The sequence below is a fragment of the Monomorium pharaonis genome, chromosome 6 (genome assembly GCF_013373865.1).
Source record: "Monomorium pharaonis isolate MP-MQ-018 chromosome 6, ASM1337386v2, whole genome shotgun sequence".
NCBI classification, from domain to species: domain Eukaryota; kingdom Metazoa; phylum Arthropoda; class Insecta; order Hymenoptera; family Formicidae; genus Monomorium; species Monomorium pharaonis.
This window is the reverse complement of record NC_050472.1, coordinates 2,887,165-2,913,622: the sequence shown is the minus strand read 5'-3', so window position 1 is coordinate 2,913,622 and position 26,458 is coordinate 2,887,165. Positions and strand designations below refer to the sequence as shown.

Sequence of the window (26,458 nt, the reverse complement as noted above, 5' to 3'; positions counted from 1 at the left end):
TCAATTTTGGGATTAATGAGTGGAATTTTCATTCCCAGGTTGTTGGAGCAATGTAATGTCGTTGCAAAGTGTCTATCCTTGTAAAACATACACCATGAAATAGCTTACGTTACATTTGGTTTTTATCCTACTCGAATGAATAAAGATGACTTTAGGTATTTCAGAAATTTCACGGTCTTTCAGATGCGGTCTGATTCACTTTAAGAAAAACTTGTTGCCTACATAATTATTTTTATTCTTTAAGGACATTGATAGTAAATTAAATTAAATTAAAATGGAACGGTAGAATAAAAAGAGAGAGATTGATTGATTGAAGTTTATTTAGCTTTCTCAGCTATTATGTTTTACATAGATTTACATGCTTCTTTAACATCTGTTTAAATACATCAATTCTTTCACTACTTCTAATTTCTGCTGGCAAGGTATTGTATAATTTTACGCCCTCGTAACACACGCTTTTTTGCGCACTTTTAGTTCTAACGAATTTTATTGCAATAGTCCCTTCCTGTCTTGTTTTTCTTCCATTTTCATTACTAATTATTTCTAGTCTATCCTTAGTAATCCTTAAGTAATTTGGCGCCAAGTTATGTAAAATCTTAAATATAAATACACATACATTATAGTGTAGTCTCTGTTTTATAGACATAAATTGCAACGCTTGTAACATATGTTCTATTTTGGTGTATCTATTACATTGTAATATTACTCGCATAGCCCGATTCTGTGCTACTTGCAATTTATTCAATTGCGTTTCTCTCATATCTATCAGTAGAGACCGGGAGAGACGGGTAGAGACCGGGAGAGACGTGGAGAGACCGGGAGAGACGGGGAGAGACCGGGAGAGACGGTGAGAGACGAGGAGAGACGGGGAGAGACCGGGAGAGACGGGGAGAGACGGAAGAGACCGGGAGAGACGGGGAGAGACCGGGAGAGACGGGGAGAGACCGGGAGAGACGGGGAGAGACGGGAGAGATGAGGAGAGATCGGGTGAGACCGGGAGAGACCGGCAGAGACGGGGAGAGACCGGGAGAGACGGGGAGAGACCGGGAGAGACGGGGAGAGACGGGAGAGATGGGGAGAGATCGGGTGAGACCGGGAGAGACGGGGAAAGATCGGGAGAGACCGGGAGAGACGAGGAGATTTTGATTCATTGAAGTTTATTTAGCTTTCTCAGCATAAAAAGCTTTTACAATCTTTGGTATTGGTATTATTGTCGATGTCTTTCAGCTCTATGGACAACAACCTTCTTTCAGAGATTGATTAATAACATTAACAAATTCTTTTTTAATAACTGGCAATATCCCTTTTAATATTAAGAGAGAGAGAGAGAGAGAGAGAGAGAGAGAGAGAGAGAGAGAGAGAGAGAGAGAGAGAGAGAGAAATCATATAAAGTCGTCGAACCTGTATCTTATAATTCTAATGATTAACGATTTGGATTTTAATAGGACTTTTATATAATTAATGACTATAGAGAGATTAATAATATTAAACGTCTACATGCAGCATCGTAAATTCCATGCGGCTGATGTTCATGGGAACACGAAAAGACATCGTTTTACCTAATGACTCGATGTCACCGCTTATGCATTAGAATCCGTTTTCGTCTTCCCTTACCCTCCAGAGCGAGGTGCGCCGCAGATTTCGCGCGACCGGTAACGCAAGTAACACTCTTCCGCGCGGCGCGGCGCCTAGAAAAATTGCGAGAATTAATGGGGGGTCGTTGTGGAAAATCAAGGTTCGCAGAAAGGTGCACCCCTCGGCGAGCCTTTCCCAAGCTGTTGACTTGACTAATGTGTACGCATACCTCAGTGCGACGGTCCAGAAAGGTATATACCTTGCCATAATCCGTGAGGCGAGGCACTATTAACACACTTGGCTATCGCATCGAATATTACTTACGACTGTTTCTTCGGCATTGCGATGACAAATGTTCTCTAGGAGAAAAAAAAATCGCACAACCTGTTTTCTTCTTTTTTTGTGCAGTTTACTTCATTTTGAGGTTTGTCGAGTGGCGGGTGACCCAAGCCAAGTCTCCGAGCTGCAGTCAAACGTAAATAATATGAATACTTTAGACATTTTTACACTGGAAGATTTCTGCGAATTAAGATAATCTCTACCTACTGCGACGCGAAACGCGCGGTCGTAACGCTCTTGCCACCTTTTGCGAATTACACGTTCCCGCGGGGTACCTAGGTATTACAGAATCGATAGAATCAAGGTAGAAGACCCGACGTTGGCCTCTTCGGGGCCAAGCGGTCGTGTCAAGCGCGCGTGCGGCTCTCCGTATGGCTGTTCTCAAGGCCACGTGAGCCTAGTTTGCAACTAATAAATAAGCGATTCACGGGGATAACTTGTGCCACCAAGTGACGGCAAAACGAGAAAGCAAGCGTGGCATTTCCATCGGTGCGCCGATAGAGAAGAAGTACCGCAAGGAACAATGTGCAACGGTGCTGATTTCCCTGCCGAAGAGAAAGGCAGATGGTCCCGTAGTACATGATCCGGCTTCTGCTTCAAGCCCACGATCAATTTGGCGTGTCTGTCCATTCTAATGATCTGATTATAGATATATATGAAAACCTTCGTTTTTATCTACTATATTCATAAATTTTGATCGCAGTTTCGTGTAAGATATAAAGAATATTTTTAAAGTAAATGTAATTTTGATGTAAAACACCTTTTAGAAAACATTCCAAGCTCTAAATTAATATACATATTGCATTAATCGTTTTTAATAGGTGAAAATTGTTATGTTCAAGAGAATCGCATCATTATTATCTATTGAATACTCGAGCATGGCATTTTTTTCTCCGTGTATTTGAACAAGAATTTTGATATCCTCGGAGATAATAGCTTTCACGTTTTTTTTTCTCTCTTAACGAGTAAGGATCTTTTCCAGCAACTCACTTCGCGGAGCGATGTTTCAATATTAATTTCACGACTAATCAAACGAATGACTGCAATCTCCTCGTGTATCAATCTCGGCAACAGGTGTCAAGGCCAGTCGCGCGATACGCCGCGCGGTAGCCGGAAGTTAGCACCCGCCGTTTTGCAACGGGCGATAAATGATAATGATTTGATGTAGTTACGTAGCTAGGATTATTTCGTGACGCGTAACGCGTGTTCACAAATTGAAAACGCGATGCTTGAGTCTTTGCCCGTCTTGACAATCTTCACGGATCGACAACGCTCGAGGCGGAGATTGCCATGGAAATCGTCGTCGCTTCTTTCGTCAGAAGAATTATCATCGATCCTGCAGGTAGGTAATTCGCGGCTTACGAAATCACCTGGTCGCGGTGAAAATTGATTGAATTCGAGACCGAATTCGTCGGAAGTCGAGATTTCAACAAACCTTTAAGGCTCTGAAAAATTAACCGGTCCGCTCATATAATTTCTTGGCGTTTCAATCATTCGGTGTTTTGGTGCCGCTACCGCCTGTCATCGACGATGTTGCGACGATGTGCGTAATGCGCTTGGCCTCGCGGCAGGAAGCACCCAGCGGTATCTCGTTTGGATATTATGCAAGTACTTGTTAAACTAATTTACCGATTATCGCGGCGTGTCGTCGAGGAGGCGCCGCGGTATCTGCCTCACGATAGATGACAGTTCCCAACACGAGCGTAACGTGCTTCCACGGTTCCCGGGAACTGTAATTACAGTGGACGTAAAACAATTTGTGTGATGCACGATCCTCCGTTTTTAAATGATATTTCAAATAACAACCTTTAAACAACGTAAATACGCAATCTTTTGACGCCAATTAAATAAGGTACAACATTGAGAAAGGTATAACATATTTTTGCACACAGTTACGTATATTTAAGGCACAACTTTTCAGAGACAAAAAGAGACGTTTATTTATTTCTGATATTAAATAATAAATTTTATGTATGATGTCGCGAGCACATACGGTGCGCCTGGGGAGCAGGGGACGGCGTATAAATTCACGCGATGATCGCAGTTAATTATTTCGCCAGACGTATATACGGCGGCCCGCAATCAATTATTTAAATACCGGTAGAGAGGCACGCGATCGACGCAAAAATACGAGAAATGCTCGTCGTAGCAGAAGGTGCGTACCTAACTGCAATCAGACTTATCGAAGTCTCGCGCGGGCCGTAAGCCGGCAATGGCTATCGAGCGAGATGACACTATCTATCCTACCTGGCTCATAGAGAACCGGACGTCGTTTCTAGTTTCGTGAATTCATCGTCGTCGTCGTCGTCGTCGTCGTCTTACGTGGGTCAGAGTTCAATCGCGGCCGGGACTGTCGCTGCCTCGCTGACTCTCGCTTCGGGCCGATCGTTAATCAGCCGGTCGTTATCCGACGCTGAATCGCGCGCAGATCTTAGATCCTATATAGTCGGGTTGCCAACGGTAGTAAGTAAGCCGATCCTTCGTACGTAAATCGCGAATCGAGCGGATGGCGTTATCGTGACTGGTGTGTTAATTCGGTCTACTGGCGATGAACGTAAATCGGCTCGCCGTTTCTTTATACATGGCCATCGTTGATCTTCCTTGAGCGCGTGTAAAAGAATTTGAAGTATGAAAATTTTAAGGAAAGTAAAACTTGATTCAATATCACGAAATTAGTAAGTAAAATAAGGCATGAAATGCGTATATCTATAACATCTGCAAAAATAAGATTTTAATTGTATTCTGAAATTAAATTATTTTTAGAGTAGAGAAAAGTTTAGATGGCACGGCGTAAAATAAGCGTTTCTATTATCGCTACGCCGAGTGCAGCGCAGTGATAACGGAAGATACTGTCGAGTTTCGATGCAACACTACCTGCAGGGTTCTCGCGCGAATCCTGATACATAATTTATAAACGATCGTTGCGGGGTAACTTTAGTGTGGTGAATGTAAATTCGCGACGTCCAAACGGACTCCTTCGACGGCGTTCGTTCAAACAGGTTTTCCGTACCGCTGGCCACGCTGTAATTAAATCGAATAGACCCTACCGGACTCGCCGATTTATTGCGCTCTTTACCCAATAATGTACAGCACAAATTAGAAATTGCAAACACACACCTTGTGCCGCGCGAAATTGGAGGGTATTGAATTTTATGTTGGTCCCGTTCGGGGAGCATCAGTGCCTAAAATTAATTCGAAGAAGGCGTTTGCATAATCAAATATGCAGTTAACAAAATTTGTGAGTACTCCAGGCGCTTCCAGAGCGATATAAATATTCCACGGTTAATATCTCCCTTCCGCGAAGTCAAGCTCTGATTCATAGAAAAGGAAAAAAGTCAATACAGTATCTATATTTTCAATAAATGCGAAACGAATATATTGCATTAATTTTTTTATTATTACATGCGTATTACAAATATTTTGGGGGAAAGAAAAACCAATTATTTTTAAAGAATCTTAAATAGATATATATTTTTAACTTATACTTTATTAATATTTTTTTTATACGCACGTTGATATTAAATTATTTATTTTCTGTAAAATATTGCAGAATTGCAAATTTTTTTATCAATCCACAAATTACACTTTGCAATTATACATTCAAAGCGCATTCATCATTCGTACAACCGCTGCTTCAGAAAGACAGTAATAAGCCTGTCATATGATTACAGACTCATCTTCTTAGAGACATCTCGTTATGCTTCCGAAATATAATTTCTTTTTTACAAAAAGAAAAAGAAATTGGCTGATTTTGCTTTTTTCGCGGAGTTCGTGTTCGTGCAGGTTTGCCGCGCTTCTTCGAAGTTCGCGAGATTTTCGGTGTAACCCGGATCCTCATAATTTATTCAAATGTGGGCAAAACATCGGGGCTATCCGAAGGCGATATTTTGCACAAAATTACAAGCTGTCTTGCGCCATTCACCGAAATTATTGAGTAAAACGGACCTGTGATTGTATGAAAAAAACTAGTCGCCACCGTCAAAGACACCTTAATTCTGTGTTTTCCTGAAAAACATTTATTTGTCTTCTATAGCTCCTAGCACATAATATATGCTATGTAAAATTATAATTCATGATTCCCACTATTTTCCAGCTTCTTTTTTATATTGTTAAATTACAATCTACAGTTACTTTTCTCTGTATCAAATTACCTTGACGTGTTGATTATCAATTATTATATTTTATTGATTTATCACAATGAGAAATTATGTTTGATGATCAATTTATCAGTATATTTGCATCTTCTTTCATTAAAAAAAATTATACATTGTAAATTTATGCTATATTTACAATTCTATGTAACAATTAATTTTATTAATTGGTGTAATGAATGTTACGTCTGTTATAATTTGCGCAGAGATTTCTTTAAACAGATTTTAATGCGTGACATTTCGTAATGTTTAGAGTGCAACGTTGCTGGATTTGTCAACAGCAACGGCCACGTGGAGAGGGTTCCGTATGTCTTTCTGCCACAGCGAGGGCAGATAATATATCCGCATGCGGAGATTCGCTTCGAAGGTAAATTTTCAACATTAAATAAACATCAGACCTTAACGAAGATGACACTATTTTTTCGCCACGTAAGAGTGCATTAACATTCTCGCATGAAGCAAAATTGACGAAACAACGAAACCTACATTAGCATAAAAACGAATCTCGATCGCGATTCCAGCTCATTCTCAGAATAAAAGGATAGTGCGCGAGAGTTTGCGGCCGCACAGCCTTCATAAAAATTCACTCGGTGCCTCTGCAAAAAAATTCCCGTCGGCGTTTATTTCGCTCATTATCTCCCACCTCGTTTTTTCCCCGCACGATCGCTTAACACGGACATAAATTACCTGCCGAAACTAGGTGTGACCACTCCTGTATGCGGGATCGCCGGTGCCCAGCAATTGGGGAGGGCGGGATGGTCCGAACTGAGGAATCTCTCCGACGCCGAGCCGCCCTTCAGACTCTTCCGAGACGAGGGCAGGACGTTCCTACAGGTTGGTAAGAGAGAAAAGTAGCTCGTCGTTCTGTCATTACGCGAATGTAAGATCATAATTAGTCGTGTGAGTATAATAATTAGCGGACATAAATAATGGTGGACTAAATCAATCGGGAGAAATACTCACGTACTGCCGGTTTGCAGTGAAAATCGCAGGTTCTCGACCACCGCCTCTGTTCGAGAAATACAAAACGAATCTTTGAAACCAAAAGTTCGCGTAATTGAATAGCCCTTGATTCCTATAATTAGGCCACAGCAGTGACGTTCGAAGGGTTCGAAAGGTAGAAAGGAACGACAAGAATTCGATAGATGATAATTTGATTTAATTTTTATTTACTGTTTGCTGCCATTTTCCATGTTAAAGATTTTTTATTCGCCAGTAAATATATAATATAATAAAGTTTGACATAATGTTTGCGATTTATTGTACACGATCAATCATTTCATCAATCAATCAATCAATCGATCGTTGCAGTGGATCGGCGAGGCTGGGCTGAGAGACGCAGCGGAAGGACGAGTCGTGACAGCGAAGCTTGTCTGTAGAGACGCATCACCGAAGTCAACATTCTCCGGCGTTTTCACGCCTTGCGTGGCTTTTAGAGTGGCCGGTTCGCCATCAAAAAATAGTACGTACAATAAGGAAGAAATTAAATTAATTTTATATTGTACTACATATATATATTAAATGCATAAAAATATAAATTTAAAAAACACGTGAAAAATAAAATTAAAACATCGAAGAAAAGAATGCACTCTTTAGACTACATTTATTACAAAATATACATTTATTTCAACGAAATTCAAATTTAATTGGGATGCTGATTTAATTTTACGTGTGAATATGTGGGAATACCGTGATTATCTGCTAATGAAGACGTTCCGAACACTGAGAATCAGGCATCATGAAGAAATATACGATTCGCTAAACATACATGTTTCTTTCTCGCAACAGGCGTGCGAGAAGTAATGTTCTCGTCAACGTCCCAAGTATCGCAAGGTCTATCAGCTACGGAATACACCGCCATCGGTCTCTCCTCTATAATCTTGGCCCTCATATACGTGGCAAGCGTATCGCTATATTTGCACAGCAGAAGGACGAAGAGGAAATCCATCGAGGAGGCGAACATCACTCTCGACGGCAGTCGAGACGGCGGCGGATTAGTGAAGAGTAATCCGTTGTTGGCGGCCACGAGACACTTCGAGAGCGACACTAATAGCGGACTCACCGAGAGTGATTTAGGCGAGGATCTTCCCGCGAGCGATAACGAGCAAGGCTTCGAAAATGTAAGTGCAATGTGCGCTAAGAATTATTACTTCTCAATTAGTTCCTCAATTTTTCCGTAAACTATCCTTTAAATGGAATCTTCCCGCATTATTTTTTGCGAATTATTTTCCGCGCATATTACACGCATATAAATCAGTTCGTGAACTATTAAGAACCGCGAGAAATTGTTATCTGCTAGGAGTAGATTATAGATATATTTGTTTTATCGCGTAATTAGACGAGTTTTACATCATACCGAGGATGTTACGCAATTATTCAAATGCAAGGCGCCAACGAAATTACCCGGTTATCTTTTTGCGCGATTCGTAAGATCTGTATAGTGTAAAAAATTCGTCTCTCTTTCTCTCTCTCTCTCTCTCTCTCTCTCTCTCTCTCTCTCTCTCTCTCTCTCTCTCTCTCTCTCTCTCACTCTCTCTTTTTCTCTCTCTCTCTCTCTTCTCTCGTTCTCCTGGGACTGCCGCTCGCGTTTAATAATGCATCCAATTAGCGCATTGGTTTTGCGCTCCGTTAGTCCGTACCATTCCAAGTAGGTGAGGCGCATCCCACTTTTACACCGTATACCGGTTGTTAGAATACTACGCACCGCGATTTCAGCGCGTTCTGCGAATCGCTTTCAGTCTCCACGTAGCGCGATTCTTTTCTTTGTTGAAACATAGTGTAGTGAGTGTAAGTCGCGTCGTTGCCAGAAGAAGCCAAGTTTCTGTTCGATCTAGTCTCGTGCCTAAAGAAATTTCAGTTGCAATGTCATCAATTGACTATCACTTAAATTAAAACCAGATTACATGAGCTAACGCAAGGGAAAGGAGGTGAGATCTACAATCTGTAACGGCCGGTTTGGATGTACGACTTCGCAAATTACGGAATCATCTCGCTCTCACTGTCGAGTCAACGGTGTCGCACGTTTCTTCAACAGGTAACGTCCGCGATCGTTCATCCGCACTGCGTGTATCTAGAGCAGTCGGAAGGGCCATTTCCCGCGGGTGCCATTCTAGGCGAGAGGCTACCGGAAGAGGATGTACGAGTCGTGGAGACGGCTGACAATCCGCATCAACAAGATGTACCGGTTCTTCCAGGTGCTCAGCGGAGGAAATTGTACTTCAATCCCGCGTACTTCGATCGACAGCTATTGCTGGTGAGTTGTTTAACGGGGCGATGGGGGGAGGGAGGGAGGAAGATGGGGGAAAATGTTGCTTATTTCTTATTCGCGCTAGTCATCCGCGCGTTTTCGATGTCTGGAATGCTTTTAATGGGCATACCCTCGACGTCTGTTCGATTCGACTACGTTCTTACGCACTCGACCGGCGACAAGATAATTTGAAAACAGCCCGGCGTTTTCCTAGGCCCCACCTCCGGCTGCCATCGAGTTCCTGCTCAAAATCCGAGAAGTCATCTCCATTGCCAAGCACAAGATGGCTGCAAAGAGATTTGTTCCTACCCTTACCGGTAAGTGTGTTCTGTATTCTCTTCAAGGAGAGATTATTATCAACACTTTGAAATAAATAAGAGCCTCACGATGCACTTTGTAGAAGATATGATGTTTGCAATTTAAAAGATGTAGTATATGAGACAATTAAATATCAATATTTCTCCCCGCTCATCCCAGAAATAGAGAAATTAGTGAAAATCGTGAAAGTACAATTCAGTTTGAAGTCTCTCCGTATTTTTACTGTTCCTCGCGTTCCTGCGTTTACAGGTTTCCAATTATTTTATTCTCGATTTCTTGAATTCCTCGTGTGCCCGTAGTGTACCCGCATGCGCGGATTTCGTGCGGCTGATGGAAAGCACGACGAAACATTTTATTACGCACGAAAGCCGATGCGACTTTCACTCGCTATAATTAGAAATAATTAATTCGCCATTTTCGCTTCGTCGCCATCATCGGTGGGATAAATCTGATACACAGGTATTCCGGAAGAGGAGGGCAATTCCGAGCGATGCGAATCGGCAAAGTCAAGCAAGCATCAACAGAGAACGACCGCGAGCTCCGTCCAGGGCGGCTCGGTTGCGAAATCGCGCAGGTCCCAACGGTGTACCGGATGTCCCGGCTGCAGCGAGTCTCCACGACAGCTTCCCGCTCTGCCCGTACCCGACCTGCCCAGCCACGGTGAGAGCAAGGTACGCGCCTGGTTAGAAGACGTGCGGCCGCCGCAACGTCGCTGGAGGGACGCCGAGGACACGCGCAGGAACTTCCAGGAGAACGCTCGAACATTTGCCAGAAATCTGGAGTACCTGAAGGAGTTGGCCAGACGCGATTTCGCCGATCCGGACGATTGTGCGAACCTAGTTGGCAAATCGGTGTCGTCGTGGAAGGACAATCCGCCGATGTTGAGGACCTTCCAGAATATCGCCGCTAGGAGCGAGATTCTGGAAAACGACGATCGCCACAGCGTATCCAGGCGGTCGACCAGGTCCATGTACGAGGGATCCGAATATAATCGTTACGGCCGCGGCAAGCGAGCGAACGGTAGACCGTTCCAATTCAACGGCGGCGACGACGCGATAAACGCGAAAGTCCGCAAGGCCATCGAGAATTCCTTCATCAAGCAGTTGGAGGAGAACGCGGCCATGGAGAGCGAGACGAAGGAGAACGTAAAAGACGATAGGAACAGCAAAAGCGAGGACGAGTCAGCGAAGACGGAGAGATCGTCCAGCAATACGGACAAATCGGAGAAGTCGCGATCTCAGCAGTCACAAAATAGTCATCCCGTGACGAAGAGATCTAAGAAATCGAAGGCACCATGCGCGCCGCCTTTGAAGAAGAAGGAACTGCCGGATATGATCAACGAACTACCCGGCGCGAAGAACACTGCGAAGCGAATTATGGACGCTGTGATACGCGAGATGGTGGATGTGAAGGCATTGGACCATCATCACGTTAAATCGTCCGAGCGTACTGTAGCAAACGGCGATTATGAGGTGGACAGTTTGGAGCGTTCCAAGTGCAGCCGGAAATCGTCGACGTCGCCGGATCAATCATCGACGGACAATCAATCGAGCCCGGCCTTGTCCACGGCATTGCCGATGGATGAGGAGCTGACGATGCAAAATGCCGTGATCAACACGCGAACCGGCGAGATGACGATGTCGAAGCTCAGTAATCAGATTCTCGCCGAGAGGAATTGCTACAATAGTTTGCCGGAGCTAATCAGCAGTCAGCGATCAGAAACGTATTCGCTGGTGAGCGAGGTCTACGTGAACGACGGTTACGCCAGTCCGGCCTGCAGCGACGACAGCGGTCCGGAGATTCAATATGAACCGGAGAATCCGGGTCATTTGACCATCAAGGTCCAAGACTCCCCGGAGAACTACGTGAAACTCGACGAGTCCGAATACGAGCCGGATACGTTGGACCGAAAACCGATGAAGCTGCGGATTAACGACGATGTGCAATATGATCGAAGGGAAATTGCCAACGAGATTTATGTGGATTCGTTGGAACGACCGGCTCAGATTCTTCTTAGGAGCAGGGGTAGTTTCCGTGATGAGAATTCTACTTTACAACGCAATGGTGGTAGTCTACGAGAAATCTACGAGGCGAAGATCAAGTCAAGCCTGAAGAATTCACACTTGACGAACGGCCACGACTCCGAATGTCAAATGAACGGCGAGTCCGACGGCTCTCACTCGTGGAAGAAATGCAGATACCTGACGCCAGACAGCAGACAAGCGAAGAGACAACGACAGCCGCACAATCAGCCGGACGTGGTGCCGTTGCCGCCCGCGGGGGAGGAGATCTACCAGCGGCCGAAGCCACCGCGACGCGTCGAGGATGCAAAACTGCCGCCGTTATCTCCGTCAAAAAACGCTTGGGACGGGAGTTCTGTCGGAGCGGGTAACCCTACGGCCAGCAACGGCGCTCCTGTCCCGAAAACTGACGGATATCATGTAGGGGACCAGACCTGCCTTTGCGCATCGCAGACTCAAGTCGACATCGCCAAGTACGAGGAACATTGCGACGACATCATTCCCTTAACGGAAACGACGTTCTTCAATGAAAGAATAGGCGAATGTATGGTGACGAACGGCTGCAGGGACTGCCCGTGCGAGACACGGATCGAAATTGAAGTTCCTGAGAACAGGTACAGATTCTATGGGCATGTAGGTTCCTCTAAGGAGGAAGTCTCGGTACGAGGAACGAAGATGACGCGAGACAAACGGTCTATCACGGGCTCCTCTCATCACCGGAGTTCTACGAGAAGTTCAAGGACGCGATCGTGGAGCGTCGATTATCATCGGGAGGACGAAGACAAGCTTCTCAACAACAGCAGGGCGCAGAACTGCTCCAGAACAAAACAGCTGATGAAAGGTCTCTCGAAGAGCTGCGATTCCAGCTCGAACGTACTGCCGTTGGTAGGTAATAGACGTGGTCATATCAAGATCGAGGACAGCGGCTACCTCAGCAGCACCGACAGCAATGGCTCGCACAAGCGATTGCTAAGACACGAGGTGAGCAGCGTGTCCGAGACTGACGAGACCGAATCGGTGTGCGACGGCGCCAGCGAGAGCGGGGCCGAGAGCGTCGGCACCGACAGCGTGTTTTTCGGCAATTTTCGCAAACTATCAGAAATCTCTAAGAGCGCCGATTCGGGCGTAGATGTAGAAATGAAGAATCCGTCATATTACCAGCCATTATTTGGCGCAAAGATCGAGACCGCGGTGACTCTGGAAAGAACGAATTTCAGCACGAGTGACAGTGAAACTGAGAGTCTCGTCACCGTATTACCTCCTTGTAATGGTCAATGCAAGAAGTTGGTATCGTAAGCTCTGTCAAAGTATTCAAATATAGAAACAGAAGACGATTCTCTCAGGGATCTTCCGGTAAGATCTGTACGATAAGAACAACGGTTATAATATCTTAGTACCAATATTTTGGTTTCTATTTCAATCGAGTAAGACAGTAAGTAAAGACTTTCATATATCTTTAAAATTATAATCTAATAATATATATCTTTTACAATAGAATATTCACAAAATAAATAAAAATTTTTTCTAGGAGTAATGACGGCACACAAAGATAAAATTAATTATTTAATTTTTACTATGAATTAATTTTTTTACTATGAATAATTTTAAGATTGTTAAGAACATTTAATATCGTGATATAAATCATTTATCGTAAATATAAATCTTCTATATATAGAATTGTTAAATCGCAAAAAAAACTTCTCATTAAAATTATTTCTGCTTTTTATTTATTTTCTGTCGGTGTTAGATTTATATTGTAGCAATATTAGAATGTAATGTAATACTACTTTTAGTGTAAATAGGAATCAAAAAACGACTTGCCATCGTATTAAATAGGGTATCGAGTATAGAGTTTAATATTGACGATAAGAACGACGATAGAGTATATTTCTCCTATTACATTTTCGAGAATAAACTTTGAAAGATTTAAATTTACAAAAAATTAAATTAAGAATTTTAATAAATCGAAATGTCAGATAAATTTTATATCTTTGAAAAGAAGTTTTACGGCCAGTACAGAAAGGAGTTTTATAATTTACAAATTTATTATTAAACAAGATAGCATGATCATAATAGTTATATAAATATTACACACACAAAGCGCGCCAGGCGTGTTTAAAAGTTCGTTAAGCGGGTAAACAATCTTCACACTATAAAAGTAACAATTGAAAGACTTCCGTGCACTAAATACTTTTTTATATTAACATATTTTTAAGCTAAATTATACGCGGAAGTCCAAAATTTATATTTATGAGAAAACATATTTAGATTATTATTTTAAAAAATGACTACTTCTCAGTATCAGTTTGAGAATAATTTAAAGAAAGATGTAGATCTTTCTAAAAGAGAAATGTTTATATACATTACTCATATTCATAAAATGATTTTTCACAAATGATATATAAATGTTATGTATTTATTTATATTTATTACTTTCTTATTAATTAATATACTAGATAAGACATGTGGAATAATTCCATGAAGAACGTGATAATGTTTTTATTGTAGGTAACGCTTATTTATGGATTTTTCTTGATTGACTACAATAGTGCGATCAAAATTATCGTAGCTGCAATCGAAACGATATGTTATACGCATATAATCGGCCGGAAGTGCAATATTAGTCCGTAATAAAAAATACACGCACAGATCATAAATTAAGCAAATAGGAAGCACGATATATTTTGCATTAGAATAGAGTTGTTATTATGATAATGAATACTCATAAAATACGTAAAGCTTGTTTACACAGCAATAATGTTAACGCGATAGAAAAATAATTAATTATTAAGACATTATTTTTTATTATGAATGATTTTAAATATCATTTTCCACATGTGCGTTTTTAAACCACCATTTTAAAACAGTTATTTATAAATGTACAAAATAATTTGTACATACATAAGTCGAGAGTAATGATATCTTGCCAAAAAGGTATTAATATCTTATATATTTTTCTGATATTATTATAGATGCTATGGTATTTATATGTTCCTTTTCTTATTTCCTTGTATTTCCAATCATTAAAAATTGTTCTAGAATTCTAGATAATTACTGCAGTTGTTACGAAATAGTTGCGAGTACGACTGAGACACTTTTGCCGTCTCTCATGAATAGTCAATTGATATACAGGAACAAAACAATGTGTAATGTAATATATGAAAATTGTATGTATCACGCAATTTATGAACTTATCTTTATAATTTTATTTCATAAGAATTCTTGTATTTCAGGTTTATATATCGTTTATATTTCAATGATTTTTGCATAGAATCGAAATAATATATTTTTTCATGTTATATATTATTATTTTGTTTGAAAGTTTTATATTTTTAATATTTAATAATTATTTTAAATTAATATATTTCTATCTACTTTTTAAAATTGTTGTAACATTAGAAGCGCACGCTTCCATGTACCTGCCAAATGTAAATATTCGATAGATCTTAATATATACTGTTAATTCACGTATGCTATTCATTATTTTGCGATATTTTGTTATATATATAATATACATATATTTTATGAAATGTTTTAATTGAAGTTATATCATACATGAATATACATATGCCGTTATGATCATAAATCTTTTCGCGAGCACATGAACAAGAAAAATATGTAATATATTTGTTAATTCTTTTTTATTTAATAGTATTAGATTTGCATCAATTCATCGTGTAACAATGATTTAAATGTAACGAAAACGACAGTTAAGATTCTAATTTTTATCGTTTAAGAAAAATGACTTTGAATTTATTGAAATTTTATTAAAATATTAATAATTTTGTTCTTATATTTATTTTAGCTATTGTTTTATATAATTGTATTATATATTTATAAATTATTTTATATAGTTTATTTTATATAGTTTAGTTTAGCCCAAATTTTTTTTTACTTTTTGTTTTGTACTTTGTTCAAATGCTCGTAAAACGATCATAACGTAGCATAAAAGACTATGGGAACAAATCTTTATAATTACTCAGGCCACTTTGGCGTGAATTGGTGTCGGTAGGTTTCGGGTGCATCAAAAAATGCTTCTCAGAAAACAAAATTACATATTATTGAAGAGATTCGACAACATATTTGTTTATAACGTATCAAATAATTAAGATTTTTTTTACAGCGTGACAAAACTTGTAGACATTTCGCAGCGTTTAATTGAAACGGTGTTATTTTGTCCTAGTTACGAAAAGCATCTCACATTGTGATTGTACATACATACATACATATACATATATATATATATATATTTGTAACAATTCATACTATTTTATTAAAAAAAAAAGACTTGACGGGAAAAAATGTTTAATACGCTCATTATTTCTGCAAAAAATTTATATATTCCATATCCTTCGTCTTAGAAAAATTTATTGGTTATGTAAGTATAACTATATAGTTATAAACATACATATCTCTTATTTAAAATTATATTTAGAATGTTAGTTATCATTTCGCATCTTTATTTATGTTTCTAATCGTCTTGTTTATTTTTCAAAAACTTAACAGTTTTGACAATTTTAATTTTCCTCATAAATTGCGAAAAATGAGTAACAGTATCAGGAAGAAAATGAAAAAAGGAGCTGCTTGATAAAGAAAAAATTATTTTATTTATTAATTACATAATTTATTATTTATCTTCTAACTCTATTAAATATATATGCATAAAGTTGTCAGTCTGTCTATGCATACATTATTTTTACCAATTTCATTTTTATACAAATAATATACATATAAAAGGCACACAACAATAAAAATAAAACACAAGTCTATATCGTTTGAAATAGATTACAGTATTTTAAAATTATTATTATGTACACGTTTATTATATTGTATTTATTTAAGCTATACTTAAAGAATCTTCTGTAGAATCTATAGACTCAGACGTCACGTGCAAAGTTTTTGCAAGAGTTTCTAATAATTTCTCTTTGTACTCAAATATTTGTGTTGAATTGGGATTATATTTATGATCATTAAATCCTTGTGTCTCCAATAAGTACTGTACTACAGACCACATAATATCTCTAAATTTTAAGAGCACATTAGCAGTTCTAAAAAAAAACAAAGATATTTCAGCAGATTATTATACACTAAAGAAAAAGAAAGTTAAAGAAATACTCACTCCTTGTTACAAATAAATCTTACGATATGTTGTGCGTTAACATGAACTACAATTTCTGTTTTGTTATCGTCAACCTAAGAAATCGAGGAATATAAATTATATATAATGTTTATTCCATCACATTTAATCGTAAGATTTAATTATTTAATTACCTCATAACATTGAACTTTTCGTTGATTAAAAAGTAATACTGACAAGGGTGATATCATGCTTGTTTCACGAATAACTGTACTACGTCTTATCTCACAGTGCGCAGCATTAAAATACGTTAGGAAAGAACTCGGCCAAATTTTTCGTTTGTAATTGACACTTTCTCCCGAAATTACAGCTTTAACGCGACCTCTGTTTAAAAATGAGATTATAAGTGAAATTCTTATAAATCTTCTTTAAATTTGAGTCTGCGATTATATAAAATTTGCTTACCGTATCCAGAGTTCGTTCCTGCCCTTTCTCAGGATTCCGTTTTTAAATCCCATGTCTTTGCGTTCTATTAATTGCTGCGTAGCAGAATACAATATAGCTCGCACCAGTTCGTCGTTATTTTCAAATTTATTTGGCATAATGTCAGATTTATTGTAATCATAATACACTGTATCTTTAGTCAATATACGACATTGTATCAACTGTTGGATAAACGTATTTCGTATTTCTGCAAAATTATGATTTTTTTATTATTTAAGATCCATTGGGATGGAGAATATGATTTAATGTATGAATAGTCATTAAATTTATAACTGCACTCATCAACTTATTTTGTAATATACAATACTACTTACGACTTTGCATTTGCATTTTGAGCGGTCGAAGCCCTCTGTCTCTACAAAATTTTGTTATTAAATGCGGACTCCTCTCATTATATGTGAACCATTGTTTAAATAGCCACGCTATCGCGAGATGATCGCTGGACGGATGGAACAATTTTTTATTATTCCTGATTTTTTGCTTCTCATCCAGTACATTATAAAAAAGACTGTCTTCACTGGAGAAAGTACTGGCTATCGTTACCACAGGATGCATGCAACTATTGTTAATATGGAAAACATTTATAATATAGAAAGATAAGCGAATGACCAATTCAAATGTAGATATATTACTGTTTACTTACTTGAAGATGGAAGAATATACCATGGCTTTACTAAACTTAGGATATGTTGGAAATAGCTGTATTCGTTTACCTAAGGCCGTAAGGTTCTCTTCTTCATTCATAACCCCAAGATCTATTAAAGACCTTACTGCCTTTCGTATTGCAGTTGGAGCAGGCGGTTCCAGAAATCCACTCAGAAACTTCTCTGCCTTCTCATCCGTATACGTTTTACTATCGAGAATTACTTTGTCCAATGGATTACATAATAATTGTGGTATTGGATGTGCCTCTAATTTTTCGTATTCTTCTTTTGAAATTAAGTGGTAACTTTCACCAGGTTTAACTCGTCCAGCTCTCCCTTTCCTGTATAACAAATTATTTTAATATAAAAAATTTTTTAATAGTATTAGTAAATGCGATTTTTTTCAATACTTCTATCTCGTGAATAATGTTATTTTAAAACAATTCAACATTTTTATTTATTTTGATTAATTACCTCTGTTGAATATTTGCTCGAGAGACCCAGCGATTGCTAATTAGAGGTAAATCTTTGCTATCATCCCATCGCATTTCTTTTCGTACAGCAGAATCCACAACGTAAACCACATCGCTAACCGTAATACCTGTTTCAGCAATGTCCGTGGTCAAAATAATTTTCCGCACATCCGCCGGTGTATGTTGAAATATTTTGCGCTGTTCGTTGTGTGATATTTTGGAATGCATAGGCAAAATTAAATGTTTTTCGGTGAATAGCGACGTATCTTCGAGCATACTCTGCACCTTTGTGATGTCATTCCATCCTGGTAAGAAGCACAAAATAGCACCAGGCGGTTTACATGCCGAGATCCATTTTATAAGCTGTGCTACTTTCCCATAATCAACTGAAAGCTTTTCAGTTTCGTCGGTGTAGCGATTATACGACATATACGTTTTATATTTCTGGATATTCGGTAGATGCACGATATCTTCCATAAAATGCATCTTTACGGAATACAATCTACCAGGCACTCGTACAGTGGGACAATTGAAATACTGTTGAAACATATGTGTGTTTATAGTCGCCGACATTATCAGTACTTTTAAATCAGGATTTTTCTTGAGAGCTCTCTTGAGCAGAATCATTAGCATGTCAGTATCGATCTGACGTTCGTGAGCCTCGTCTAAAATGACGTGCGAGCATCCTTCTAAACTAGGATTGCTCTGTAGTTTTCTCAATAGTATACCAGTGGTGCAAAAAAGTATTGCGCCCAATCCTCTCGGCAGTACTTGTTCCAGTCTCACATGAAAACCCACAACATCTCCTACCATCTCTTTTCTTTCGTACGCGACGCGATCTGCCAAAGAGATCGCCGAGATTCTACGTGGTTGTGACACCAATATATTGCAATCTGTGGCATTCCCATTCTGCGCGAAAGCATCCAATATAAATTGCGGAACTTGTGTAGTTTTACCACAACCTGTATCACCTTCTATCAATAATACTCTATTGTTTTCCAGTTTGGAAATAATTTCATCCCTATGAAATAGTAAATGCATGTTTTAAAAATTATTAAAAATATGTACATGTAAAGAAATCTAAAACAAGCATCTTTCATACTTAAATTCGTGGATTGGTAAAGTGACATTATCGGCACGTCTATCCAATAATCTATCTTTTAATATTTTATTGCGAAGAAGAACATTCTCGGAAGAATTTTCTTCAAGTATTGGATGAAAATAAGTAATCTGATGCTGTGCAGTTTGTGTATTGGAAGTGTTTTCTAATACTATACTTCGTATTTTCTGAAAATATTGCACACATTTAAACCAATAAATGTATACTAGTAAAATATTTTTATAGTAAAAATTGCAATGCAGAATTTTACCGTATCGTAAGTCTCAATCAGATTTGCCATACTGCTTAACATTTCAGGAACAACATTTAATTCAACTGGCTGTATTCGCATTTTTTTTATTTCCTTCACATCATAGATAATTGGTTTGCCATTTCTCAATTTTCCATTTGTTTCCAACCAATGCAAGCACTTCCAAAATGTATTTTTGAAAGCAAGTGCTTTGGTTTTACCAATTTCTTTAAAGGTCATATCTTCTGGCCATTTAACATTAAGAGTAACTTCCCACGCATTAGGTTTTTTAATCTTTTTAATATTCGAAGTTAAAACATTTTTATCATTTAATTCATGACCTACTATCGCATAAATAGACAATAAAGAAGATTTTACATCTTGGTAGAAGCGTTCCATTCCTGTAATTTTCAGTAATTTTATTATGTAGAACAAATCGATGAAAATAATTGAATTACACAGTGCATTAAGATCGTAAATTTGTTTTCAAAATTATAAAAGTTATAAATATATAAGTAAACGTGAAAAAAAATTATATTTAAGATAATTAACATATACCTATCAAAATAGTAAATATGTAAAGTTTAATATATGTATATAAATCATGCACTGTATATTTCAGTTGCAAATTATTCTTTTTAACTTGACTATTATTTATTAGATTTTTTAACATAATCCCATAAAATTAAAACTAAATTTATACATACTTTTTTGAATCATAAGTTCTTTGTTAATCCTGTGAGACTTATCATGCTTTTCTTCAAATTCATTCAGATTTTGCTGTTAAAATTGTTATCTTTAATAAAAATTAACTCTAATTATCTCAATTCATTATTTAGTGCTTACCTGTGTAAATTTGTTCTGTCTAACATCTGCATGTAAACTATTAGTTCCCTTATTTTTATATTCAAACTCGTTTATCTATGATATTAAAATAATACAATTATTATTTAAAGATCATTTTTAATTATTTTTATAAATAAAAAATATATAAATATACCTGAGATAAAAGTTTATCTTTATCTTTCACAGAAACACAGTATTGTACTGCGCTATGTATTCGTAAGTGATCCTTGATCACATTTCTATACAGATGTGTCACACGACATTGTTGAAGCCTATATAATAACATTAATTTATTCTTATACATAAAGTAAACTATATCTGAACAATCCATGGATTGAATTAATACTATGTATATATTAGCTCTAAACTATTTTGTCAATGTTATTACAAATAAATCTAAATCTATTTTAACAATTGTTAATTAATCATAATTAGCAATATAAATGAAACTGAAGAAGTCTGGTAGATAAACAGAGTAAGTATCATTGTTACATACCAACTGTAAGTGGATCTTTGTCCAGAAAGTATTAGAAACATTCCCGACATTTCTTCTTCACGTATATACTCTTTATTTCGTATACACTTGTTTTCTAAAGAAAAAGAAAAGCAATTCTAAAATATGCTGTAGGTTCAAGCAAGTTTTCCAGTTTAAAAAATGGCATAAGAATTAACAATCAATTTGTCTAATTCAAATATCCATTGACTTCGGTCAAGTCAGTACACGTGGACCGGATCAAGCTAGCGTTCTCTTTGAGGTTATCGCTTACTCTTTCTCCGCGATTAAAGCGAACAAAATGCTCTCGAACTTTTGTGACAACGGTCGCACTTTACAAGGGAATATCGTCGAGATGTATTCATTCACCTAGGGCAATCAAACACTGCTTTTTTTTATTCAAAAAGTGCTGGTTACGCGTTATTCAACCTGATACTCAAACGATGTTCCATGACGTTCTAAAAACGAGAAATTGCGTGAAACACAACAGCGTAGCGCGTGAGAACATAACCCGATCTTAATGATAATAAAAGATATTATTATCCGTAAAAGTAACAAGTATTGTATTTTTCATCAATGAAAAGTACAATAAAATAAATATTTATAAAATAATAAATAAGATTTTACGTGTAAAACACGGTATTCATCGGTCTTTTAAGATACAACGTTTTCATACGCCACCCGGTGTACAGCTGATTCCGTATCGTCCTCGGGTTAGGTCAGGTTAGGTTACATAATGGAACGACTCGTTCGCTGCGAGAGCGGCAGTCGTACAAAAATTTCAATATTATAAAGACATGTCTTTTATTGTCATAAGTTCCTTCCGTTTCGATTACATCATGTGTGATTTGAACATATGGGTGCAGGGATAAAAGGCATCCCAAACGTAAAAATCTTCGATCTCGCGAGCGGAAAGAGAGGTTATGTCGCACGTGAGAAGCGCGTTAATTTGTTCACGGTGACACTTGAGGATCTTGACGAGCCGTATAAGAATGTCGCAGGAGAAACCGTGTCGTGCTTGTGTGGACTTCCGAACATGGGCGAAACGCCAGAAGGAGGTCTATGACTCGGAGAAGGTGAGGCAGCAATTCATTGACAGATTTTTTGATGACTATTATTTTGTCATGCTTTACTCAAGTCTGAGATCTTATTTCATCAGCTTTTTGAGTGACACTTGTTCTCGCTTTTTATTACTGTTTCAAAAGATTTCTAAGAAAATTTATCATTATAATTTTACAAATTGTACTTTGTAACAGGGAGTACAAAAAAAGCAGGACCAAACACCAATTGGTAAGAATGACGGTGACAATACTCGTCGAGAGGATTGTCCTTTAGACAAGGATGAGCTGGGTTCGAAGACCTGGGCCTTCCTGCACACTATGGCGGCATATTATCCTGACAAACCAAGCGAGAGACAAAAGACTGACATGAACAGTTTCTTTCACACATTTTCCAAATTTTATCCCTGCCAGATATGTGCGGAAGATCTGCAGGAGCAACTTAAACACACGCCGCCGGAGACCGGATCCCAGGAGAAACTGAGTCAATGGCTGTGTAGAATTCACAACGAGGTCAACAAGAAACTAGGGAAACCAAAATTTGATTGTAAACTAGTAAATCAGAGGTGGAGAGACGGTTGGTTGGATGGTTCTTGTGATTGATAATTAGCAAATAATAGTTTTAAATAAAATAGAACCTGAAGTACAATAGGAATTGTGTAAATAATTATAAACTTCATCAGATGCATACACAATTTATTCTAAAATTAAATCTGAAGAATTTAATCTATAATATGTACATAAAAGTATGAGAAAAATATGAAAATTAATAGTAATATATGTATTTGAAAATTTTTCTAAAAGTCCAGCTTTTTTCTTAAAATTCCTACTACTATATTGAAATAAAAAGCGGAAATAAAATTACATTATGCACTTTATTATAAATATCTGTGATGAGAAGAAAAAATGGTATAGAGATCATATAAGGAAACTACTTACATACAAAAAATTTGCCCGGCAATTTGATATTATCAACATTATTCCATATAAATTTTAATTCTATATAAATTATGATTTTTAACAATGCAAAAATGTGCACATTCATTGCCATGTATGGTAAAAAAATATACTGACATTATAAAAATTTTCTTTTAGTATCTACCCGAAGTTACTTTTCTTCTTCAATAGTGGCTGTGTAACAGTGCGTTCCACCAGTGGTTGCACATCTTTATTCTTTATTTTTTTCTATTTTTCTATTGTCTACGTTTATCGTGGTTGACTAATGTAAGCTGGTGTCCGTGCGATAGTAAATGCTGTAACTGCAGTTCGAGGACCAGGCTCGTAGCTGTGATCCTGTCCTTGACCACCTATGGGCACAACTTGGAACGTCCTAATATGAAATGGAAAACGTTTGTTATTCACAGATGGTCGAGTTACATATAAAAACATTAAGTGACCCAAGAAGACAATGATGAGGGAACTTCCTTTGGCCATACTCTCTCTCACCCATGCGTCCACGCATACCGTGTTGATTAATACCTGTAAAAAAACAAATATTTTATTTTTATTAAGCATTTAGACTATTTAGAGGATACAAATGTAATTAGAAATTATTTTCGACAAAATAACTTTTGTGTGTATGCATACCGTTACTGGGTGAAAAAGGAACCACACAGATCCCAATAAAAGTAACGAGGAGTAAAAGTGGAGCTTTGTATTCAATTTTCTGATAGTCTTAACACAACGAGCGATAAACACGAACCAGCCGATCAATTTCAGCGCAATTAAACAATAGCCCGGTGGTGACTCGTAAATGTACAACACCAATCCCGGATCAAATTCTTCAACTTGATAACCACACAATGACAATTGACAAAGGGAAGTAACACTGACAAATAGTATCAGCCATCGAACTTGTGACGCTGTAAGGACACTTCTGGTGACCGTGTAACCGAGAGCGAGCAGCAGCATAAGAACGGTGTACAGAATTTCAGAGGCTCCTTCCAAGAGCTGGCCCCACAGATAAGCGGTCAACACCGGTGCTCCTCGCAGACCGAGATTAACGTAACTGTAAAGCTCGCACGATACCCCCAGTAATTGACATAGCAAAGAGGCGATGAAGAGTTTATATGATATATGCAGTAACCTCCTGGCGCGCAGTTGCAGCGATATGTAGAAACTGAGGCCGACGAATATCATGTATATGCAGACGGTCGGTATCAGCAGCGGCAATATATCTAGAATAGGCAAACGGACACAAATTAAGGAACGCTACTCTACGACTCGTCGACTGTCGTGAAAGTCAAATTACTTGCAGAATTCGTCTGCGGAGAAGTGCTCCTTCCAGAATGTGCCGGGCTGCGCGTTGGTCAGCGATATCCAGTACGTGACATTTAGGCCTTTCGTGGAAGAGCAATCGGCTAAAACTATGTACCACCATCTCGGCCGAGCCGAAATGAATCTTCTCTGGCTGTCGCATCGGACTATACCGTCGTCGCCTTCCTCGCATCCCGATGACAAGCGCATCGACGTGTTCAGCGGTATTATTTGACCGTAGTCGATGTTGAGAATACTCTCCTTTTGTCGACACGTCTTATTGGAAGGGTAGACGCTGGGCCATTGATGCGGTCCATCGTAGTACAGCAGCACGTTCAAGCTGCGTTCTTCTCCACTTAGCTCAAAGTGGTACCGAAATGTACCGCTCTCAGTTAAAAAACAAAATCTTGCTAGGAATGCCCAGTTCTAAAAAAAAATCATAATTTACAGATGTTTTTTGTCACATTCTACCTAAGGTTTTACTCTACGCGAAAAGAACGATTTTGCTGAATTATCTAAAAATTTAGATATATTATACATTTAAAATAATTTTGTTGAATTATTGAAGAGTTTTGATATTTTAGCAATCAACCCCTGTGAGTGAACGCCCTACATAATTATTTTGATCTACTAAAGTTTTTTATAGATTTGGATCTAGCTAAATTTTTAGATTTAGACTTTAGCAATAATGTCTATTTTTCCAAGTCATTGGAGTTTGCCGCCATTGAAAATAAAGCGGCTTCTGCATTGGTCAATATTATTACTTGCATCTAAAGCATATTAATTGTAAAATATAGAAAAGAAACAATACTAATAGCAAGGATACAATAAATGCAGATGTAAGAATTATATACGTTTTTATACTTTTTCCTACGTTATCTGTGCATGTCCTTCCGACAGTAATAAAACGTACGTGTATTCGTTTTATTTTAATTTCGATATTTCCAATTTGTTGAAAAATCATTAAAATATTAAATCGTAAAATTATTCAAACGAGCAGCGCTATACTTAAATAACGCAAAAGAGATCCGGAGGGATGTTATCCTTACAGAGGGCTCGTGTACGTATCGCGCAACAATATTGACCGTGCAAGAACCGCGCAGGGCGAACGTGGATCGAAACTCCGGCGGAACGAGTCGCGGTTCTGCGTTTCCTGTAAAATCGATTCCCTCTCAAATTACTTCGCGTGTTATCAGGTCACCCTGGAGTATCTTGGCATCGGCGTGTCGCAGCAACGGCAGATGCGCGATCGAAAAGAGCAGCAGGAGAAAGCCCAACCTCACCGAGTTTTGAGTCCGCAACGCCCGTGCAACGAGCGTTCCTCCGCACATAACTACCGCGATCGCTACGGACGCATACTGTCAGCGGCCAAGCGGCCGCTTTGATCAATATTTCCTGGTGCCATGACATGTATATATCGATTTTATTATTTGCACAAAACGAGTCGACATTCGCGAAATTGCTCTTGCGAGAAAGGAGAGAAAAAAAGAGGAGAAACGAACTTTCGTACCATATTGTACACTTTTCCTTCTGCGTATTATTTTTCGATTTTTCAGTTCTTTCTCTTTCTTTCTTTCTTTTCTTTTTTTGCCCTATAAAATTTTTCTAGTATTGCTTATATCTTTTTAAAAACGGATTAATTGTATGGATTTTAAATTTTAGGACGAGAATGGAAAAGGTTTATTGTCTGGAGAATATAAATAAAAAATGAAAAGAAGTATTTTGATCCAGGTGTGCGCACTAATTGCTTGCGTGTCCCTGACATTTACGTGCATGTCGCGCGGCATGTAGCCCAGTGAACACATTTTATAGCGGCAATATAACATGGAAGTTACATGTAATTTAACATTGTTATTCTTGTGATGTGTAGGTGCTATATGACATGGAAATAACCTGTTACGTAATATTTGTTATACGCAAGTGATATAGCTGTTAATACATCGTTTTGGCGTTACAGTTATTCAACAAAAATTGTATAATCGTAACATAACACGTTCGTATCAATAATGTTATTGCGGAACGATGCGTCGTAGTTGACTCAGAAATCAGACAACATTATAACATTCTGAATAACAGATCTATTTAATAATAATAAAAATTATTATAA

General features: G+C 38.1%; 4 protein-coding genes across 12 annotated transcripts in view; 2 read left to right on the top strand and 2 right to left on the bottom strand.

Annotated features, from left to right (window-relative positions):
- LOC105830770 overlaps window positions 1-15,953 on the top strand; it is a 115,068-nt gene extending 99,115 nt beyond the window's left edge. For all 4 annotated transcript variants that reach the window (XM_036288773.1, XM_036288772.1, XM_036288774.1 and 1 more), the window contains 7 exons: window positions 6,319-6,432; window positions 6,766-6,899; window positions 7,377-7,527; window positions 7,854-8,185; window positions 9,100-9,318; window positions 9,527-9,629; window positions 10,090-15,953. In XM_036288773.1, the coding sequence (XP_036144666.1) occupies window positions 6,319-6,432; window positions 6,766-6,899; window positions 7,377-7,527; window positions 7,854-8,185; window positions 9,100-9,318; window positions 9,527-9,629; window positions 10,090-12,947 (3,911 nt within the window). In that variant the 3' untranslated portion in view covers window positions 12,948-15,953. The remainder of the gene's footprint in view (window positions 1-6,318; window positions 6,433-6,765; window positions 6,900-7,376; window positions 7,528-7,853; window positions 8,186-9,099; window positions 9,319-9,526; window positions 9,630-10,089) is intronic.
- A 406-nt stretch (window positions 15,954-16,359) lies between these two features.
- On the bottom strand, window positions 16,360-21,750 carry LOC105830773 (ATP-dependent RNA helicase DHX30). 6 transcript variants are annotated; one of them, XM_028190669.2, is made up of 15 exons: window positions 21,665-21,746; window positions 21,407-21,495; window positions 21,041-21,134; window positions 20,699-20,816; window positions 20,545-20,619; window positions 20,406-20,478; window positions 19,720-20,099; window positions 19,452-19,636; window positions 18,351-19,370; window positions 17,876-18,217; window positions 17,547-17,791; window positions 17,194-17,419; window positions 16,923-17,112; window positions 16,771-16,844; window positions 16,489-16,699 (listed from the first exon to the last, which is right to left on the bottom strand). In XM_028190669.2, exons 3-15 carry the CDS (start codon window positions 21,088-21,090, stop codon window positions 16,489-16,491), a joined length of 3,189 nt encoding a protein of 1,062 aa, XP_028046470.1. In that variant the 5' UTR covers window positions 21,091-21,134; window positions 21,407-21,495; window positions 21,665-21,746. The 6 variants fall into 6 exon arrangements, with proteins under 6 accessions (XP_012525775.1, XP_036144669.1, XP_028046470.1 ...); XM_012670320.3 differs by lacking the exon at window positions 21,407-21,495 and having other exon boundaries at window positions 21,665-21,750; XM_012670318.3 differs by lacking the exon at window positions 21,665-21,746 and having other exon boundaries at window positions 21,312-21,658.
- A 21-nt stretch (window positions 21,751-21,771) lies between these two features.
- LOC105830774 (FAD-linked sulfhydryl oxidase ALR) lies at window positions 21,772-22,744 on the top strand. The gene is made up of 2 exons (XM_012670322.3): window positions 21,772-22,113; window positions 22,294-22,744. Exons 1-2 carry the CDS (start codon window positions 22,030-22,032, stop codon window positions 22,696-22,698), a joined length of 489 nt encoding a protein of 162 aa, XP_012525776.1. The 5' UTR covers window positions 21,772-22,029; the 3' UTR covers window positions 22,699-22,744.
- A 207-nt stretch (window positions 22,745-22,951) lies between these two features.
- Window positions 22,952-26,241, bottom strand: LOC105830776 (transmembrane protein 145). The gene is made up of 4 exons (XM_012670323.3): window positions 25,533-26,241; window positions 24,351-24,777; window positions 23,683-24,272; window positions 22,952-23,574 (listed from the first exon to the last, which is right to left on the bottom strand). The coding sequence occupies exons 1-4, from the start codon at window positions 25,680-25,682 to the stop codon at window positions 23,302-23,304; spliced, it is 1,440 nt and encodes a 479-aa protein (XP_012525777.1). The 5' UTR covers window positions 25,683-26,241; the 3' UTR covers window positions 22,952-23,301.
- Window positions 26,242-26,458: the final 217 nt, after the last annotated feature.

Coding starts and splice junctions, on each gene's coding strand:
- LOC105830773 (XM_012670320.3), bottom strand. CDS start 21,090: ATGTCGGGAATGTTTCTAATACTTTCTGGACAAAGATCCACTTACAGT. Junction 20,479..20,544: donor GACAGAACAAATTTACACAG/GTAAGCACTAAA, acceptor CAATTTTAACAG/CAAAATCTGAATGAATTTGA. Junction 17,113..17,193: donor AGGAACGAACTCTGGATACG/GTAAGCAAATTT, acceptor ATTTTTAAACAG/AGGTCGCGTTAAAGCTGTAA.
- LOC105830776 (XM_012670323.3), bottom strand. CDS start 25,682: ATGTGCGGAGGAACGCTCGTTGCACGGGCGTTGCGGACTCAAAACTCG. Junction 24,778..25,532: donor GTGACCTGATAACACGCGAA/GTAATTTGAGAG, acceptor ATTTTTTTTTAG/AACTGGGCATTCCTAGCAAG. Junction 24,273..24,350: donor CTTCTCCGCAGACGAATTCT/GCAAGTAATTTG, acceptor TGCCTATTCTAG/ATATATTGCCGCTGCTGATA.
- LOC105830774 (XM_012670322.3), top strand. CDS start 22,030: ATGTCGCAGGAGAAACCGTGTCGTGCTTGTGTGGACTTCCGAACATGG. Junction 22,114..22,293: donor AGGTCTATGACTCGGAGAAG/GTGAGGCAGCAA, acceptor ACTTTGTAACAG/GGAGTACAAAAAAAGCAGGA.